Below are 21325 nucleotides of genomic sequence, written 5' to 3' on the forward strand. Positions count from 1 at the left end.
ACAGTACCTGCAGAAAGCGGAGAGGTCGCTAGATGTCATATCAGTGTACAATGGAAGCACACACAAGTAAGCAGCTGAAGTAATAGCAACACTTTCCCGACATTTTGTTAACAATGGTGATTCAGTCGTGGTAAATCTTTCAGAAGTAGATTGTACATAACCTGAAATGATAGAAATGTATCCCGCGTTAAAAATGATTAGGTACTGCTATTTCTGAACGTAGAAGGATTCAGAAGGCACCTAGGATGATGTTCACAAAGCGTTTTACTTGGTCATGTGAATTTATTTTAAGTCAGAAAATTGATTACAAGCCAGTTGCTTTTACAGAATATGTATAGTAGTTTATATATTATCACATCACATAGTATGCCATTAAAGTCATTTCGTTAAATTATCATATACGTGAATAACCAAACTGTAAGATAGATGCATTTTAAAAAGTTTCTAAAGAGGACAATTGCAATTTCATCTTTACTCATTTCATACAAATGTTATGGAACTTAATACACATTCTTTAATTTTTGGATGGAATGCTGTGCATATATTTCAAAAATCTTTTTAATATAAAATTTCTCTTTTTAATATAAAATTTCATCAAATGCGATATGAATTCCGTTAAAAATAAATATATTAAAGTGTACGTAAAATTGGCAAAAGCGGAGGTTTGTTCGAACGCTTAAAGAAGAACCTATATTCGCAATTATGTACAGTGAATAATGCTTCAGACCCTGTTAGCATTGAGGGTAAAACCTACACATAATTCCGCCTCATAGTTACTTACACAGAGTGGGGTCGAACAACTGTCTAGAGATAGACTGAAGCGTTGAACTGTACACAGTAACAGCGCTGCCTTTGTGAGTGTTCTGACATACAACTCCGTAATCGGAACTTATTCTTCCCATGATGCATACAAACACTAAATCCACTTCACTGAAAAATTCAAAATCGTGTTCACACAAAATGAACTAAGAGGTACTTTTGTCGATGAAATACGAATCTTTGGAGAGCATTTTAAGAGATGTCGGATCATAACTACTGTAGATTCCTAAATGCATGTAAGGATTATCAGGTAATTTAGCGAGAAGCATCGCACATAAGTAAAATTACTCGTTTTCAATTTTATATTACTGAAATACATGTATAAAAAAAAAAAAAAAAAAAAAAAAAAAAAAAAAAAAAACCCAGACCAAACGCGCATTCGTCTTCTCGACATTAGACGACCACGTATCATTTCGTGACATAAATACTAATATAAAATAAGAAATCTACAACATAGTACTAATGACATAAATACTAATGTAAAATAAGAAATCTACAACATAGTACTAATGACATAAATACTAATGTAAAATAAGAAATCTACAACATAGTACTAATGACATAAATACTAATGTAAAATAAGAAATCTACAACATAGTACTAATGACATAAATACTAATGTAAAATAAGAAATCTACAACATAGTACTAATGACATAAATACTAATGTAAAATAAGAAATCTACAACATAGTACTAATGACATAAATACTAATGTAAAATAAGAAATCTACAACATAGTACTAATGCTGCTTTGAAGTAAATATTCTTACCGACAAAATTCCGTCATATCATTTGCTGTAGAAATGTTTATGTACAATGGAAGTGCACACATCCATCCAATAGACTGGATGGTTTCATCATCTCCACATTTCACCAGCAGTGGAGAATCTGTAATTGTTGGGACGGTCGAAAGAAATATCGCCTCCTGCTTTGTAGAACGTGCACGTGAATGAGCGAATGGCGTCTGAGGTTCCGAATAACCTTTACAAATGAAAATGCATATCTACATGTATGTATAAATTCCTGTTAAATAAAGTGAGACTGATGATACAAGATTTGACTCACAATTAGTGGGATCGAATATTAGCGCCAGTGCTGACTGTAGACGTGGGGCATAGGTTTTTACAGCATTATTTCTATCTATCTCACTACAATTAACTCCGTATTTTGCCCCGATTCCATCCATAATGCAGATAAATACCGAATCGATTGCACTGAAATATCAATGGTCAATGTATGTTTATTTTATCCATTGTAAGGTGGAAACATTTCTTTCAGTCTTAATATTACATGGGTCTACCATTAAGAAAGCTTACCTACAAAACAGTTGAAGGCTACCTGCTGTAGTGAGATTGGTGTATAATGGTAACGCACACTGCCATTCTCTTAACAAAACCTCAGTGGTATCATAACATTCTGGTATGAAAGTCGACAGAGTATTTGTTTGAATGATCTGTGTACTGGCCGATGTTGGTATTGTTGAATGTGACGTTTGACCCATTGTTGTGGTTGAATTCAAAGTTTGTGTTGTATATGGTATAGATAGCGTCGTGCTGCGAGTTGTTATCGGTTTCGTTGATGTACCTAATGCATTTTTAAGATGACCTGTAGATTACATGATTTATTTTCTAGCATGCTCAACTAACATAATTTGAAGACAACAATAGCACCTTCTAAAATTTTCACCTGATAGGAATATGTAAATATTTTAACATTATTGGCTAGGAGGACATGTGTTATACTTACAGTCGATAGGATTAAAGCTAAGATCGAGCCTGGACTGTAAGATAGGGCCGTAATATGAAATGGCGAGTTCTTTGTCACTTTCACGACATTTGACTCCATATTCCGATCCTATTTCAGCCATGATGCATGTAAAAACTTCATCTACAACTCTGAAAAATAAAATAACATACATTATAATTTCTCTTTCAAAGATTCTGATCGTCAATGAGAACAATTCTATATTTTACTTACATAAAATTAAACCAACTAGTTTTAGTGTAACTATTTTACTACTGTGAGATTTCTAAATTACCTGCAAAATATCTCCTTGTCGTTCAATGTTGTAATATTTCCAAAATATGGCAAAACACACTGCAAACTCTTGAACATAACTTCATCGCTATTGATGCATTTGACGAGGAATGGAGAGGAAGTCGTGGTGTTATTATTTGTTGTCATGGTGGGAGACTCCATAGCTGGTTTAGATGACAGTGTAGGAACACTGTCTGTGTTATCATTTGCAAAACCTAAAACAAAATCGTCACATCTTTGAGCCATGAACGCTTGATATTTTAGGCCTTTCTTGTTTTTCGTCCCATTCGAAAATATTTTACTCATATCGAGACATCACCAGCTGTAAGTGAAATACCACACATTCAGACATATGTATGGTATTCAGGGCTACAGCAGTGAGGATTCCTTATCATTCCAACGTCTGCCGACACCGGACCTCCATTTCAAAGATCCACGATTCATTCTTAAATGCCAAGGGTTTGGCGACGAAGCAGTCACAACTTAGTTTTATATTTTTGGTTTGACGAGGTCAGGGTACGAAAGAGGATCGATCTCACGACCTCACCGTCACAGAGCGCATGTTCTGGCCATTAAGCCACCATGACCGGTTTTGTTGGGTTTTGCCAATCTCTACCCAGAGTTATCGTTCCCGCTACGCTCCACTAATACCTCTGTCAACGTCTAAAAATCATATCAAAACGTACTAAAACTAACTTAGCATATCAATCTGTAATGATCATATCTAAGCTAATCAAACACTTGTCTGAATTTTATAAACGCAGAAGCTGGTAAATATGAGACACCTGAGCAAATTAAAAGGTTTTATATAAATATTCATTCATCCAATAATACTAGAATAATCATGGAATTCGTTGTTTTTGTGAACTTACTGTAAGATTTTAAGCTTAACACTAAAACTTGTAAAATCATGCTTTATAATGCAATAGGTAGAAATAAGTTTTGCCAAGAATCTTGACATCCAGACGTTGACAGAGGTGTTGTAGCGCAGCGTAATACGCCCTCTGGTGAGAGATTGGAGTTTTGCTTGTATTTTCCACATGCATAAAATTAAACATTTTTGTGGAGACATATTTAACGTCCCTCTCGAGACTTTTTCACTCATATGGAGACGTCACCATTACCGGTGAAGGGCTGCAAAATTTAGGCCTCTTACGACATGCAAGGCGAGGCGTACTGGGAACCTATTTTAACCCGGATCCCCACGGGACTGTGGTTGTGAATAAAAATGTCGGAGGAATAGTAATTTCGTGGTTTGGACGTAGAAGATTAGTCACTTTCGTGGAGGATTTCAATTGTTGTATATATTTGTACCATGTACTAAAGCACCTAAATTGATATGCCAACGAGTGGCAACGACAGCAATTCATTAAGGCTTGGCCCTTTAACTCTCTTATCAATATGCAGTACTACAGGTATTACATGTTTACTTACAGCCGATAGGATCAAAGCTAAGATTGAGCCTGGACTGTAAGATAGGGCCGTAATATGAAATGGCGAGTTCTTGGTCACTTTCACGACATCTAACTCCAAATTCTGATCCTATTTCAGTCATGATGCAAACAAATACTACATCTACAACTCTGAAAAATAGAATAAGCAATGATATATACGATTACACTGTATATATTTTCAAAAGCGACGGAATGTGATAAGGGATTCTTGCTTTGCGTAAGAGTTAAGATACTATTTACATCAACACGAACCATTCATTATTTATAGATAATGAAAGTGTTCCATGTAATTGTATATATATTGATGGAAGCGTTCATATATTAAACGTAAGTTATTACACCTTTGGATTTTTGAAAAAAAATCTACCTGCAAAATTTTGCTTTGTCTTTTTCTGTTGTTATATTTGCAAAATGGGGTAAAACACATTGTAGACTCTTGGACAGAATCTCGTCGGTGTCATTACATTTAACTAATAACGGAGAGGGCGTCAACGTTGTGCTCTGTGCTGTCGTGGTGTATGACGTCAATGTTTGTGTCGGTGACAGTGCGGAGGTACTTGTTGTGCTATAGTTTGCATAACCTGAAATGAAATCATCCCATTTATCAGACAATCTCTTTGTAGGATACCGTATATCGGGTTGTTTTTCGCGGGATGATAAATTTGGCTTATTTTAGCGGTTAGGTAGCTTTCCATCAACATTTCACTCGCTAAATATGCATTCAATTGCAACTTCAGTAATTGCAAGAGAGAGATAACTCTTCCTTGTCCGCCAAAATATTCCGCTAAAATTATTAGAATACCTTTGAGTCAGCAGATCGCCAAAATTTAGAACCGCGGAAAAACCCCGCTATACGGTATACATGGAATCAAACAGCATCCAATATATAACATCCTCGCTTTATAGGAAGAACAATTGTCAAAACGTGGTACTCTGCAAAGCAGGAAGTTATAATAATTTGAAGCATGTCTGTTAATATATCTCTAACGAATGATAAATGAATTCATTGCTTATCATTGTTTTGCCATAGTATGAACCATCTGTGATGATTTTGCTTGAATTTTCCAGTACTACCCAGTTCTTTTTCCATGTCAGGAAGAGATTGTTCATCATAAAATATTCTTCTATCTCTCCTCCATAACGTCAGCGTTTATTTTTCAAACCGTACCAATGATAGATCATGTGAATGAAGATGGTATATGCACTCATACCTCGTTATCTGCTTAAATCTCTTATCATTGAAAGACATAATCTTTATGATGATTCCAATGGATTTTAAAAATCAGATGTTAGATAACTAAAACTGCTATCGATACTCACACTCAATGGGATCATACTTCAGGCTAAATGCAGTTTTAAACATCGGACTAAATACGTCAACTGCAAGTATTTTGTCACTGCTTCTACATGTTTGGTTGTAATCTCGTCCTATTCTATCCATTACACAAATAAATGTTACGTCAACAAGCCTATAAATAAAACACGTGGAAATATCCAGGTCAATACTCTCATAAGTATACCTTAATCTTATATTTGCAAACATTTCTTTTCTGCAGAAATTGATTAGGTACCTGCAAAAGTCGCTAAAATCCACGTTTTTTGTAAAATTCAAGACTTGAGGAATGACACAAATCCAGCCATTTGTAATCACAATGTTACTGTCCTGACAAATGCTTTTCATGGGAAGACGAGTCATGCACGCTACTGGTGCGACAGGATGTACAGTTGATGACATTTCAGTTTGTGAGGTCGACATGGAAGTTGTTGGTTGGATTCCACTGTATGCTGATATCAATAGATCTGAAAATATGTAATTTGACGAATGTTGCAAACGTCTTTTGTTTAAAAGAAGTCGTGTACAATATAAAAATTACAAGTGTTATTATTTTTAGAAGTATGTGAATCCGAATGTTCATTAAGGTAGCTCATTACACCAAAATTTTATTTAATGGCTCGTTAAAACACCTCTTATGAAGTATGATTTCACCATCGAAAGAGTGATACAAGCTCGCAAGTATTTCGTATGAAGTTTTGTGATTTATCTGGGAATGATGAAATGGTTTTTTTTGCATATAAGATACTCAAGAGTCCAAATTTCGCTGTGATTTGATGCATGATATGAATATCCAAGAAGACATTCCCAAACAACGCAGATAGAGGTTCTAATTTTGTAAATGAAAATATATTTATGAAACCGTTATTTGTTAATACGTTTTAATTCTACAGATAAAATCTTTTAAAAAACATGCCAATACATTTTTAAAAGAAATTGAAATGAAATGGTCAAAATTCAGAAATATTACAATTTTTCAAATTTGAACCAAACCCAATCGGAATTATGAATAATAAGCAGTCATAGCGAACATGTAGAGAACATTGTAATCAGAAAACTATATTCCCTTGATGTAAAATGATTTACAAATTTACAAATTGAACGAATTTATAAAGGAAACTAATTTCTTGATGAAAAGTGCAAACAATTAGCAACAATATGATTATTTTAGTAATTTCTATCAATTTTGATCGGGATCAGTACTTTATTCTCTCGTTTGAATATTGTGATATATCTGAAATTTGGGTCATTTCGTTTCAATTCCTTTTTAAAATATCTTTCTTCGATATATCTCTTTTTTAACTGACTTGTTGTTTTTAAAGATGTTATCCGTAGATTTAAAAAAAATGTTAACAAATAATGTTATGAATTTTTATAAATATTTTTTTCTTAAAAATTAGAACGTTTATACTTAGTCATTTAGGCATTTTTATTGGATATTCATATCATGCAGCATGCAAATCACAGCAAAATTTAGACTCTAGAATATATTATTTTCAAATAAAACACCTTTTTTATCATTCCTAGAACCACAAAAAATCATATAGAATAATTGAGAGCTTGTATCACTCTTTCCATGGTGAAATCATACTTCATAAGAGGTGTTTTAACAAACCATATTGGTGTAATGAGCTACCTTAAACAATGAACGAGCACATAGGGAACCAATCATGTGTACCTAAAAAATAAAATTAGGTTAATCAGGTCCAAAACAATTGTATTGTATCGCTCTATTGGTTAAAATCTAAAATATCTACCTTTTCTTCCTTAGTTGTACGTCCCTTCGGAAAAAAAATTCACTCACATCGAGACGTCACCAGATGTATGTGACGTACCATAAATTTAGACCTATGTATGGTGTTTTGGACCACAGCACCCAGGATTCTCTGTCATGTTAATGATTATTGCGATATGGAGCATGTTTTCCATACGAGTGACCCTTAACTCTCACTTCTTGGTGTTTGATGAAAGAGCAGGCTTGGGTACGAGCGGACACAAAATGAACGCTCTAATCACTGATCTAGAGCGACTGGTCAACGTTTCTTCCGAATATCATTAGACAAAAGTGTTGGGTTGAAGGATAATAACAGAGTTGAGGTTTAAAATGTGGGGGTCAAAAGTCCATGTCTTATCGCGTATGTATGCAAGGACAGTGCAAGCGGTTTTATATACATATGCTATCAACAAAAATAGCTTGAAACGAGTGAGATTTACCTTTTTGTTCAAAACTAGTTGGAACAAGAGTTGCAAAAGAATTGTATATCGTCGAACTGTGTAATGTGGATGTGGATAAGTCGATAGGAAAATCGGAGAACGTTGGCAATGAGGTCGTCATGGCATCGTCCTTAAAGTCACCTATGATATTCAAAAGGAATGTACATATGTTTTTATAATCATATAACAACATGATCAATGCTTAATTAACCTTTCTTACAGTTTAATGGGTTATAGGACATCGGTAAAGAGCCACGAAGTATAGGACTATAGATGTTGACAACCATTTGAATGCTTCCAAAGGGACACGTGACATTGAAGTCTTTTTCTATGCAGTCTAGAGTGCAGATAAAAATCTCCCAAATGATCCTGCAAAGAACACAAGGAGAACAGTGGAAAAAAATGTGTACGTATGCTTCTCCGTCATCTTTTGAGAACATCCACATTTTACTGATTATTTGAGTACCACTGCTCAAGTTAAAGATCTGTTTCACGGTACGATAGTTGACTAATCTAGTACTCGTTGACATCCCTGGTTTTATATAGTCTTTATTTTGAAAATTAATGAACTTTATGAACCATTTAATAGCATTACCAAATCCAAGGGGAGATCACTCTAGGCACAAACTTACATGGACCTAATTTCATCTTTCTTTCGGAAGAACAATTTCAGTCTTAACACTCCCTATTTCTAAAGTTGACAAAAATAAAGTCCCCCTTTTTAATGTCTCATATATTTCAGTAAAGCTTTTGTATTTGTTGATTGATTAACTCTTTCAAAGTACCCTTCCTGGTAAACAATCAATGTGAATGTATAGTGTTTAAAGTTTCCTAATAATTATTCCACCTAACGAATAGTTTCACATCACCAAAATATTGTGTATCTAAATATATACATTGCTTCCAACGTGGATACATGCATTGCCGTTGAATTCACAAAACTGTGCATTATTTACACTGCAATTGATAAAAAAAAAAATGCATACAGAAATTTTCTTACAATGAAATATCGCGACATGTTTCATTATTGAATTTATTTAATAATCTAAAATAATTCATAAAAATTATTTAGGCTATCACCACAAAGGGATACTATAAATTCAAACAAACTAACCTGCAAAACTTAATGGAATCTGTCTCCGTTGTGATGTTGCTGTAAAATGGAAGAACACAGATCCATCCTTTACCCACAATTGAATTCTTGTCCTGACAAACATATTGATACACAGACGTTGTTGTTTCTGTAATAGGGGGTGTTTGAATTGTCGTCGATGGTTTGTCCATGGTAAATATTGGTGTCTCTCGAGTGGTCGTCACTGATTGAATAGTTATATTTGCGGACTCGGTGGTAGTAGCCATCAATTTTGTTGTAGTTAATTTTGGTTGTACAGTCGGTGTTGGTTGAATAGTGTTTGTATTAGCTGTTCTGGGTTGTCTAAATGTTGTCAGTGGTTCAGTTAATATTGCCTTAGAGGTTATATTTGCTAAAGAGGTAGTAGTGTTATTGAAAGCAGTTGCTAAAGGTAAGAAAGTAGTCTTTGTCTTTGCTTCCATGACATCCATTTCTGTTTTTGTAATAGATGGTGTCTCTGTGGTTATTGTTGGGGAAATCTCTGCCTTAACAATAATTGTTGATTCATTGGTTGTTGTTGATTTAGCAGTGGTTGATAGTTGAATACTCGGTAGTGTTGGTGTTGGTGGTTGATAACTCGCCATACGTGTTTCTTTGGCAACTCTTGATGGTCGTATAAATGATGTAAGCTGTTGAATTTTTGCTTCTGATGATGTAGATGTTGTAGTTTGATTTGTATGTTGAGTAATAAACATTGTCTCTTCAGTACCAGATGTTGTTACTTTTGTTGTTGGTTGAGAATCCATTACTGTTGTTTCCATGGTAACGTTTGCTGGTTCCGTCGTTGTTTTCCCTGCAGCATACGTAGTTCGTGCTGATGGAACGATTTCAGCTGCTGTTTCAGTTAGATTCCTTAGGTAGGAATGTTTGGTAGTTGTAATTGTTTTACTAGTAGCCTTGGTTTCAATGACAATGTTATGTAATATAGAGGTAGTTGCTAATAATTGAGTAGTTGGCTTTGTTTCGGTACTAACTATTCCTGTCTGAAAAGCCAGTGTTCCTTTCATAGAACTTAAACTTTCTTGATCAGCAGTCTCTTTTGGGATAATAGTTGTTATTGTGATTTCATTTATAGACTTTGCTGGATGTTTAGACGTTGCTGTATCAATTGTAGTTGACATAGATGAAGTTGCAATTGCTTGAGTGGTGGTTGTTGCTTGAATAGGAGATCTTGGTAAATTTGTACTTGCTGTCGGTTGAGTACTAATTGTATTTTCCTCATTCGTGGTTGTTACTTCGACAGTTGTAGGTAGTTGAATAGTCGTCGAATCTGCTTCAGTGATGCTTGTTGCATGGAAGGTAGATCTTAGTTTATCTGTAGGTATTACTGACTGAGTAGTCGTTGTATTTGCTTTACTATTGATTGCTACTGCGTCAGTAGATGTTGATTTGGTTAACATGTTGGATAATTGAATGTTCATTGTATCCACTTTAGTGCTAATCGCTGCTTGGGAAGTCGATCTTGGTATATTTGCGCTTGTTGTTTGTCGAGTGGCCGTTGTATTTTCTTCACCGTTGGTTGTTGTTTCGAGAGTAGATGTTGCTTTCGTTTTAGTTATGGACGATTGAATAGTAATCGTATCCACATCAGTGGTGGATATTGTTTGAGAAGTAGATCTTGGTAGATATTTGCTTATTGATGTTGTAATAGCCATTGCATTTTCTTCACCAGTTGCTTCGAATGTAGACGTGGATGGTTGGATACTTTTATTGCCTTCATTTTCTGTTGTTGCAAGGAAGGTAGATCTTGGTATATCTGTAATTGCTGCTGATTGAGTATCTACTACGTTTTCTTCACTTGTAGCTGATGCTTCCAAAGTCGATGTTTGTTTAGTTGTAGTTGTAGACCGGGGAATGGTCAAAGTATATGCATCAGATGAGGCCATTGTGGTATTTATTGCTCCGAAAATTGGTGTTGGTTCCATTGTAGTTGTAGTTGTGGATCTTTGAGAAGTAAATGTATCTTCCTCAGATGTGGTTGGTGCTAGCAATGTGGTTGGTGGTTTGATTTCAGTAGTGGACGGTGTTTGGTAAGACATAGATATTTGTGTTTCTGCAGTAGTGTATTCTGGCTGATTGGTTACTGTTGTTGTTTCATTGGTCATTGTTACCGCCGTTGTGTCAGCTGTTATAACACTTGTTGTGGACGTTGCCGGAAGTTTCGTTTTTACCGTTTCAGTAGTTATGTTAGCTGAAAATGTCAGTTTGATTGCATAAAGGTCAGTTATACAAGGTTTTAGACAACGTATGAATTAAACGTGTTTTTCTACATCACTGTATACCTATCGTTTGATCATCCACAGAGAGGTGAATGAGTTTCTGTAGAAGACCCGAGATCTCTTCCTGTAGTTGGCGGTTAGCTTCATTCTGAATTGCTTCAATGACAGATGATACATTGATCTGCATAGGATCTCCCGTGGTATTGACCATCATTATGATTTTAAAGACAACCATTACGCTTCCCTTTCTGAAACAAGATATGTTTGTAAAACATATATGGCCCCCCATGGTGCAAAATTGAAAAGGGTTATACACATGCATCATTTAATTGATGGCAGTATCACCAATTCCATATATTGAGCAGAAAATACCTTCCTATGTCAAGAGTGGATTGACCATGTGACCTAAAAATCAACAGGAGTAATATATTCCATATGCTGTACCAGTGTACCAAGTTTGGTGTCAATTAAGTAATTAATTCTTAAAATATAGGAAACAATATATTACTATGTCCAGTTTAACCTTTGACCATGTGACCTCAAAATCAATAGGGGTAATCTTCTTTTGAACATGTACCAGTGCACCACGTTTGATGACTGTCAAGCAAAAGGTTCTCAAAATATTAAGTGGACAGTATATTCCTATGTCCAGTTTGACCCTTGACCTTTGACCACGTGACCTTAAGATCAGATGGGGTAATCGTTTTCTGAAGTGTACCAGTCTATCAAGCGAAGGGTTCTCTAGACATTGAGTAGTCAGTATATTCCTATGCCCAGTCATCTACTCCTTAGAATGCATCAGTGTACTAAATTTGATGTCTATCAAGCAAAGGGTTCTCTAGTCATTGAGTGGTCAGTATATTCCTATGCCCAGTTTGACCCTTGACCTTTGACCATGTGACCTTAAGATCAATAGGGGTCATCTTTTTCTGAAGGTGTACCAGTGTACCAAGTTTGATGTCTATCAAGCGAAGGGTTCTCTAGACATTGAGTAGTCAGTATATTCCTATGCCCAGTCATCTACTCATTAGAATGCATCAGTGTACTAAGTTTGATGTCTGTCAAGAAGAGGGCTCTCAAGATATTGAGCGGACAATGTATTCCTATGTCCAGAGTAGATTGCCCCTTGACCTTTAACCATTTGACCGGAAAACAATAGAGGTCCTCTTCTGCTCATAATTAACCACATATAGAATATCCTTAAGATCAAATGAATGGTTCTCAAGATTTTGAGCGGGCAACATGTGGTCTACCGACCGACCGATCGACTGACATACTGACCGACAAACGCAAAGCAATGGGGGGGGGCATAAAAAGTTTAATTATCTAAAACCTTTATTTCACTAAGAATGCCAAACTAACAAATTTCAACAGTGCATCTTTACCTGAATTCCAAGATTTGGATGTCGAGGAACTCATTCCCAGCCAACTTTATCAAAGTGGAAAGTAACTGAAAACCATATTTAACAAATAAATTCCTTCATCAAGCCTCCAGCCGATATCAAGAATAGAGCATTTGGTAGAGATACAAGTATATTTTAGATAAGCCTTACTTCTGCCTTGAGCTGAGCAGTGAGGTTCTGGAATGTGGATGAAGTTGGGTCATTTAGAGAATCATTCCAAGACTCATTCAGAGACAGATCCCCGATGAATACGACCGGAGCTAAAGAAGAGAACTGCACTCATACAACTTCATACAACTGGTGAGATTTTAATGGTGAAGCATATTCACATTCAGATTCGCCTAAGAAATAAACAAGAGGCCCATGGGCCACATCGCTCACCTGATTCACCTTGGTCCATATCAGAAGATTTTCCATATCTATTTGCATGTAAAACCGTAGTCCCTATTATGGCCCCAAACCTACCCCTGGAGGCCATGGTTTTTGCAAACTTGCATCTACACTATGTCAGAAAGCTTTCATGTAAATGTCAACTTATTTGGCCCAATGGTTCTTGAGAAGAAGATTTTTAAAGATTTCCCCTATATATTTGTATGTAAACCTTTGATCCCCTATTGTGGCCCCCATCCTACCCCAGGGGCCATGATTTTAACAAACCTGAATCTGCACTATATCAGGAAGCTTTCATATAAATCTCAGCTTTTCTGGTTTAGTGGTTCTGGGAAGAAGATTTTTAAAGATTTTTCCTATATATTTGTATGTAAAACTTTGACCCCCTATTGTGGCCCCATCCGACCCCCGGGGGCCATGATTTTAACAATTGATAATCTGCACTACATCAGGAAGCTTTCATATAAATCTCAGCTTTTCTGGCTCAGTGGTTCTTGAGAAGAAGATTTTTAAAGACTTTTCCTATATATTTGTATGTAAAACTTTGATGCCCCCTTGAGGCCCCATCCAATCCCCGGGTCCATGATTTTAACAAACTTGAATCTGCACTATATCAAAAAAAAAAACCAAAAAAAAAAAAAACAACAACCAAAAAACAAACAAAAAAACCCAAAATTTTTTGACCCCCTATTGTGGCCCCATCCGATCCCCGGGGGCCATGATTTTAACAATTTAGAATCTGTACTATATCAGAAAGCTTTCATATAAATCTCAGCTTTTCTGGCTCAGTGTTTCTTGGGAAGAAGATTTTTAAAGATTTTTCCTATATATTTGTATGTAAAACTTTGACCCCCTATTGTGGCCCCATCCGACCCCCGGGGGCCATGATTTTAACAATTTAGAATCTGTACTATATCATGAACCTTTCATATAAATCTCAGCTTTTCTGGCTCAGTGGTTCTTGGGAAGAAGATTTTTAAATATTTTTCCTATGTATTTGTATGTAAAACTTTGACCCCCTATTGTGGCCCCATCCGACCCCCGGGGACATGATTTTAACAATTTAGAATCTGCATTATATAAGGAAGCTTTCATATAAATCTCAGGTTTTCTGGCTCAGTGGTTCTTGAGAAGAAGATTTTTAAAGATTTTCCCTATATATTGGATGTAAAACTTTGATCCCCTATTGTGGGCCCATCCGACCCCTGGGGGCCATGATTTTAACAATTTAGAATCTGCATCATATAAGGAAGCTTTCATATAAATCTTAGCTTTTCTGGCTCAGTGGTTCTTGAGAAGAAGATTTTTAAAGATTTTCCCTATATATTTGTATGTAAAACTTTGATCCCCTATTGTGGCCCCATCCGACCCCCGGGGGCCATGATTTTAACAATTTAGAATTTGCACTACCTAATAAAGCTTATCTATAAATTTCATCTTTTCTGGCCCTGTGGTTCTTGAGAAGAAGATTTTTAAATGACCCTACCCTATTTTTACCTTTTCTTGATTATCTCCCCTTGGAAGGTGGTCTGGCCCTTTATTTTAACAATTTAGAATTCCCTTTACCTAAGGATGTTTTGTGCCAACTTTGGTTGAAATTGGCCCAGTGGTTGTTGAGAAGAAGTTGAAAATGTGAAAAGTTTACAGACGGACAGACAGACGAACAGACGGACGGACGTCGGAATACGGGTGATCAGAAAAGCTCACTTGAGCTTTCAGCTCAGGTGAGCTAAAAATATGATAAGTTCATACCGTGGTTCCATATAAGATTTTATGTCCTTAAACATAACTGGTCTACTCTACAAAAGTGTGCTTGCGCAGAATATATACAAATTGTTCCAGCTTTTTTGTACATCAGATTTGAATTACTATTGCTAATTAGCTGTTTGTGTCATATTTGAGGCGTCATCTTGACTTGGTTTCATGGTGTGAACACACTTTAAGTGGACCACTACACCAAAATTTAATAGTTCATTAAAACATCTCATATGAAGTATGAATCACCATCAAGGTGGTACAAGCTCTCAATTATTTTATATGACTTTTGGGTGCTCTTTCCGAATTATGAAAGAAGTATTTTTTGCAAATAAAATATTCTAAATTTCGTTGTGATTTGATATAAATAAAACACGCCAAGAAGACTCGGGAAGGCGTTTTGGTTGTGTTTAATAAAACAACAACATATTTTGAAATATTAAACACGTTATTTGTTAAAACATGTATTTTTAAATGTACGGCTGAAATGATTAAGAATCATCACCTTACCTTGACCTGGGATATATGACCTACATTCTAGGTCATGGCAAAATATCCAGCTGTAATCAAGCATCGTGTCAAATGAGAGCTTTTGTTTCTTGATAATAAAGTTATGGTCCGGAAAGACATCAGCATTTACTAATAACCTTGAATTCGGACAAATGACCTTGAATCATGACTTAACACTTGACTATTAGCAAGCTTTGCGCCGTTTATGAACTTCTACTGTCTCTCCATTACGAGGTTAAAAAATGGTGGACGGACAGGTAGACGGACATGGTTCTTCTTAGACACCCCTCAAGTTTTGTCTATTGGAATATTATCATGAAGATCAATCATGTATAACTCCAATGGTAAAGCTCAAACAGTACTTAAGATGTTTCAATGAAAATTAAAATATTCACGTTTGGACACCATATATATCGGATATGTCAAGTTTGACTTCGTCGCTATAACTCTGCAAAAAAAACCAAAAAAAAAACCCATAGTCTTCGAGCACTAATTGCTAATTATCATAAGATGCTTGATAAAGCGTATATATAAGAAAGCTCGCAGGCTCGTATCCTGGGTCTGAAACAAACATAAAATTCAAATAAAAAATCACTTTAGATGAAAAAAAATGAGATTGAAATGTAACATAATTATGGCAGATTAATAAATCTAACCTGTTACATCGAACACAAGGTTGCTATTTATAGTTCGTAAAGGGATTCAGGCGTGTCATACCAGTAAGACCGGTTATGTAGAGCATGATATTAGCAGGTTCTGTTTTTCAGTCATTCAAGCTCAAGATAAGGTATATATATATATATATATATATATATATATATATATATATATATATCTCCAAAATTGAAATAGAGTCTCAGTAATCGGATACTAATATTAAAAAAAATATATGAAAAGAAAACACAGAAATCCTCCGTAAAGCTTTAGCGCTTTCATTACATCTTCAGAAGCTTTACAAAAATGTATTGTATATATATATATAGATGTACATGTGTATCGTTGTAGATATTATTCCTCAAGGCAGTGAGGCAGATCACGTGACATATGTACTTATAAATAAATGTGCAAGTCGTGGAGCAATTAGCCACAAAAGGTGTTGTTATGATTTTGAATCAGGTAGTAAATATTTTATGTTCGTTTGAGACTGGGTCGAATAAGAACATAAAGGAAATTAATATTGTAGATCTATATTTATTTTAAAAAATTACCTAGTCGAACAACATATAAAAAGAGGTCAGGATGCATTGTTTCCTCTGCTCGACATTCATAATTTCAGGTGTAAATTTTCACAAAATACATCTAGAATACGCAATTTCCGAGTTGGCCAATAGTTAGTTCCCTTTATTGAACTCTTACGCCTGGTTTGGCGCAAACTATGTTTTTGTATTCAGGCATAGGGTACAAACGTTTATCGCTGCGTTTATATATTGCCTAAAGGATGATTACCAGACGTCATGCAACCACCCGAATTGCAGGGACACTCAAATTCTGAAAGTTTATGAGTATTTGACAATAAAATAGCTCAAACAAAAATCGAAAATCACCACCTTTCTTTGATAATAGTATCACTCGCGTAGAAGAGGAAATAAATAACAAATATCATAGTTAATTTAATGACCGAATTCAAATTGATCTTGATATTGTCAGTTTAATGTATAACAACGGCTGAATCAGATATAACCAAAATTTACGCTTTCAGAATTTTTTAATGTACATGTATAGCCAGTCTACACTTTATGTATTCATCTTGTACACACCAACGCGTTTAACAGAATACTGAATGTACCTCCATCACAAAATAGCTGATATCTCAGAAATCGCACATTATATATTTACAAAATTAGCTGGTTTGAATTTCATGATATACATGTAAATATACATATAACAAGATGTGTCTGTGAAACGCAATGGTCCCGATGGCAACAAATAAAAGGTCTTATCATATGGAATTTATATACAAAATAGTTCAGGAGAAATGGTATACATTAACTGTTCTTAAAAGTAGGCCAAACTTCAAAGTCACAAGGTCAAAAACGTTCATACCAAAAAAAAAAAAAAAAAAGGATTTGTCGCAAGGATTGAACAAATGAAATACGAGAGTCCTATCCCTCACCATTGAAAAGATGTTATCAAGTTTTGAAATGTGGGTTAAAATCCAATGTCAAGGTCAAAAAGTAAAAGGTCATGGAATCACATGAAAGGCCTTGTTATATATATTCTATACACAAATATGAAAGCCCTACCTGAAATGATTAAGAAAATAATACTTAGGTTAACATTTCTTCAAAGTAGGTCAAACTCCAAGGTCAAGACCATTAAGTCAAAACTTTGGTAATAAAAGAAAGTTCTTGTCACAAGCAATACACACGTGGAAAACGAGAGTTCAATATCTCGCCATTCAAAGGTTATGAACAAGATTAAAGTTTTGGACAGAATATGACGGCGATAAATAAGACAAAACAATATGACACCCCCCCCCCTCCCCCGATTGTCGATCTCGGGGGCTTAAAATGCAGGTTAGCGTACGTATAAGAAAGATTAAAAACAAAATATGTTTCCCTCCCCTTTATTTGCTAAAAATTATCCAGCACATATCATGACTTTAAGTTTCAGCTTAATGACCTTGATAGTCATCTCTATACCCCCTTTATATCGATACGACGTTTTACGAAAAGAGAGATGTAAAGTAGCATATCTAGATCTTTAATGAAATTGAAAAATACACGTCGAAAACAGAGGAATCAAACAATGACGACGATTGAAGGAAATTTAACACACTGTTCTAATGCTTAGCTGTTAACATTTTATTATCCATACAGGTAGAAATGTGAAATGTATTTGTTATACAACAACAAAAGTTCACTTCCTTTACTAAATTTCAAAACCTGGGGAATGTACATGTACTACCTGATTTTAATGCATCCCCAAAGACGTTTTCTGCGAAGGTGTGTTGAATTTATTTCGATGGTTCTCGAAGAGAATGTTTTACAAAATGGGGAAAACTTTACTATTTCAATATAAGATCCATTAAAATTCATTTTTGTTGCAAGCATGATTGGTTCAATGTATGTAGCACTAAAATTCTAATTCTCTTAAATCCATTGATTTGAATCATTTAATTCGTTAACGAATTTTCCAAAACATTAAACACTGAAACTTTATTTTCATATTATTGCACCAAATTCTTGTTTTTCCTAGATGACACGAGGGTGACAGGAGGCCCTGTAATGGTTGTTAATAGCACAAGAGATACAAAATATATTTGTACTTAACAAAAGGTCAGTTGTTTGTGTTAAGCGGGTGCGTAGGATGCACTTTCATGCAGAATGTTGAATAATTTCGGTGGTTTTCCCTATGAATAAGTATTGTAACAAACCACTAGTAAAATCTTGTCACTATGATAAAATGAAGTTTTATTTTGGGTTTTATGAATTTTATCTTCACTTTTACTGAAATGTCTCAACTCTAGTTGAAATCCTTTGATGTTTTGACATATACTTCAGCTATCTTGAGTGATTCGGTTGTTAGGATTCTTTACAGTGTTTAAGTTTTCACCTGAATAACCCATGATTTTCACACCCACAATCAAAACCGATCACTTGGCAACAAAACAATAGCTACAAAGGATCCATGTCTACTGGTTCTGACCATCAAAAAGCGAGTTGTCCTTTAACTCTACCTTTTCAAACTCAGTTTATTTGGTAAATTTTAATTTTAATTAATGTTACATAATGGACAACTTGGTTAGATATTTGCGTAGCAGTCCATATTAGAATTATACAGAGGACGATGTAGTGAGAAAAAAAATAATCCAAAAAGTTTGGATATCTAGTTCCTAAATGACCAGATATCATCTTAACCGAGACTTTAAGTATAGCCCTTAGGCATGCAAGATTGATCCTTCCTTAGAACGAATTTAATTTGGGATTTGGAAATTCCAGCAAGGGGACACGATTCACAGTCTGGTATGAGGTTTTGCCGACTTAGAGACAGCGAATCTTATCCCAGGGTTGGGTGTACCCTGTCCCACACGAGTAAATAATGAAGGATTAGTTTTTTCACATTTACCTACAGCTTAATGCATTAATTTAGGAGCTTTGACATGATTCAAAATCATAAAAATCCTCATTTGAACTTAAATGCGAAAACTTATTAGAAAGGGAATACCCGAAAATGGTTCAAACTTTCTGTGTAGCTAAAAATCCCAAAGCTGTGTCCCAAAAAGCTATATCAAATCGAAATTTGTAGAAAACAATACAAAATATTTTACTTTATAATGTAACGTAAATCATTTAAAATATATGACGTCATAACAAATGGCGTTTTAGCAATGTTTGACAGAAGAATCTCACCTAAGTAATATCGGTTTCATACTCGTAATCATCTGAGATAGCGATCTTCCAAATGGCAATGTGTCACTACCCTAACAAGAGTATCGCAAACAGTACAACATACGCCCGTTAAACCTTCAGTGCAATATCTGTATCGAAAACTATCTGACCTACTTTTAGCCCTAAAGTATGTCAACGTGCATCAAGTTGAAATGTGAACTGATGATGTATTTCTCTGAAAGGATTGTGACAAATTTCACGGCAATACCTGCATTCATAACAGAAAAAATCTGGTAGAACGAAAACAAGGTTGTTTTCCTAAGTGACACTACAGCCTTGACTTTTGACTTTGAGAAACAATAGTTGATTGATAGTTTGTTTTTATGTTCCGTCGAGAATTTTTCACTAATATTGAGACGCCACCAGCTGTATGTGAAGTACCACAAACTTGGACCAATGCTTAGCGTTCAGGGCCGTAGCAGTGAGGTGTCTTTATTGTGCCAACGCCTGCCGCGACACGGGACCTCCGTTTTAAGGTAATATCTGAAAGACCCGTGATTCTCACATCTAAATTCCGAGCGTTTGGTGAAAGAGCAATCAATACCTATTGCAACGTCTTAGGTTCGACGCGGTCATGGCACGAGCGGGGCTCCAACGCACGAGCTCCCGGTTATGAAGCGAACGCTCTAACACTGAGCTACCGTGAAACAATAGGCATCCTCCGCTTGGTAGAAGATGTACAAGTGCCATGTTTAACGGTCTTAACGCCAACGGTTTGGTCTTTATCCTGTTTGCAAGGTTTTCCTATTAAGTGATACTACGACCTTGACCTTTGACCTTGAACAAAAGACGTCCCCCACTTGGCATAAGGAGTATGTGTACCCAGTTTGACGGTCTTAGCCCCAATTGTTCGGTCTGTATTCTGTCTACAAGGTTTTCCTATTAACTGACACTACTATTAACCTTGACCTTTGGTCATGAAAAACAATAGGCATTTCCCTCTCATTATGGTGATCAAATGTCCAAGATCCTAACCCCAATAGTTCGGTGTTCATTCTGTGTACAAGGTTTTTCTATTAACTGACACTACGACCTTGACATTTGACCTTAAAAAAACAGAGACCAAATGTACTAAGATTTTGGAGCTTACGGCTCATTTTGCGTTTTGGCTACGAGGTCCGGACAGACGGACGGACGGACGCATGACACTATACGACAATACGTCCCCTCTTTAACGGGCGTATAAAAAGCAGATTACTCTGTATTTTTCCAAAAAAAGGAAAAGAAAAAACAACAACAACAAAAACCCATGTCAAATTTGGGATCTTTAACGTGCCACACCCACTGTGACACGGGACATCCGTTTTTAAGGTCATCTCCGAGGACTTGATGCCGAGCGTTTGGCGATGGAACTGTCACTACCTATTTTAGCGACTTGGGTATGTCGCGGCCCGGATTCGAACCCCGGCTTTCGGCATGCGGGGCAAACGCTCTACCCTCTGGGAAATTGCATATTGTTCGTGGTTTGGCCATATTGTATCTGGATGTGCGCCAATTCGGTTTTGAAGCTATACCACCTATCATTTCATCGGTTTTACGATTTTCAAAACAACTTGTCGAAAGAATTTGTTTCCATTGGTGTCATTTACATAAGAGTGTTTTGAGTCGTTAAACTCTGTAACATTTCTGTCCAAATCATATATTTAAGAATAAATAAATGATAGAAT

General features: G+C 35.7%; 2 protein-coding genes across 2 annotated transcripts in view; both read right to left on the reverse strand.

The window, feature by feature from the left end:
• The window catches only part of LOC125660154 (uncharacterized), a 55656-nt gene extending 49591 nt beyond the window's left edge, over nt 1-6065 (reverse strand). The window contains 8 exon segments of the mRNA XM_056148191.1: nt 8-161; nt 782-930; nt 1591-2034; nt 2137-2425; nt 2567-2715; nt 4679-4892; nt 5632-5780; nt 5883-6065. Coding sequence (XP_056004166.1) covers nt 8-161; nt 782-930; nt 1591-2034; nt 2137-2425; nt 2567-2715; nt 4679-4892; nt 5632-5780; nt 5883-6007 — 1673 coding nt within the window. The 5' untranslated portion in view covers nt 6008-6065.
• Nucleotides 6066-8064: 1999 nt separating this feature from the next.
• On the reverse strand, nt 8065-11420 carry LOC125660155 (mucin-2-like). The gene is made up of 3 exons (XM_048891994.2): nt 11273-11420; nt 8973-11181; nt 8065-8227 (listed from the first exon to the last, which is right to left on the reverse strand). The coding sequence occupies exons 1-3, from the start codon at nt 11418-11420 to the stop codon at nt 8065-8067; spliced, it is 2520 nt and encodes an 839-aa protein (XP_048747951.2).
• Between the last annotated feature and the right edge of the window lie 9905 nt (nt 11421-21325).

The sequence above is a fragment of the Ostrea edulis genome, chromosome 9 (genome assembly GCF_947568905.1).
Source record: "Ostrea edulis chromosome 9, xbOstEdul1.1, whole genome shotgun sequence".
NCBI lineage: Eukaryota > Metazoa > Mollusca > Bivalvia > Ostreida > Ostreidae > Ostrea > Ostrea edulis.

Excerpts from the sequence above, each read along its gene's own strand:
- LOC125660155 (XM_048891994.2), bottom strand. The coding sequence starts at position 11,420 with ATGGTCAATACCACGGGAGATCCTATGCAGATCAATGTATCATCTGTC. Across the intron at positions 11,182-11,272 it reads TGTGGATGATCAAACGATAG|CTAACATAACTACTGAAACG; the intron begins GTATACAGTGAT and ends TGACATTTTCAG. Across the intron at positions 8,228-8,972 it reads GATTCCATTAAGTTTTGCAG|GATCATTTGGGAGATTTTTA; the intron begins GTTAGTTTGTTT and ends TGTTCTTTGCAG.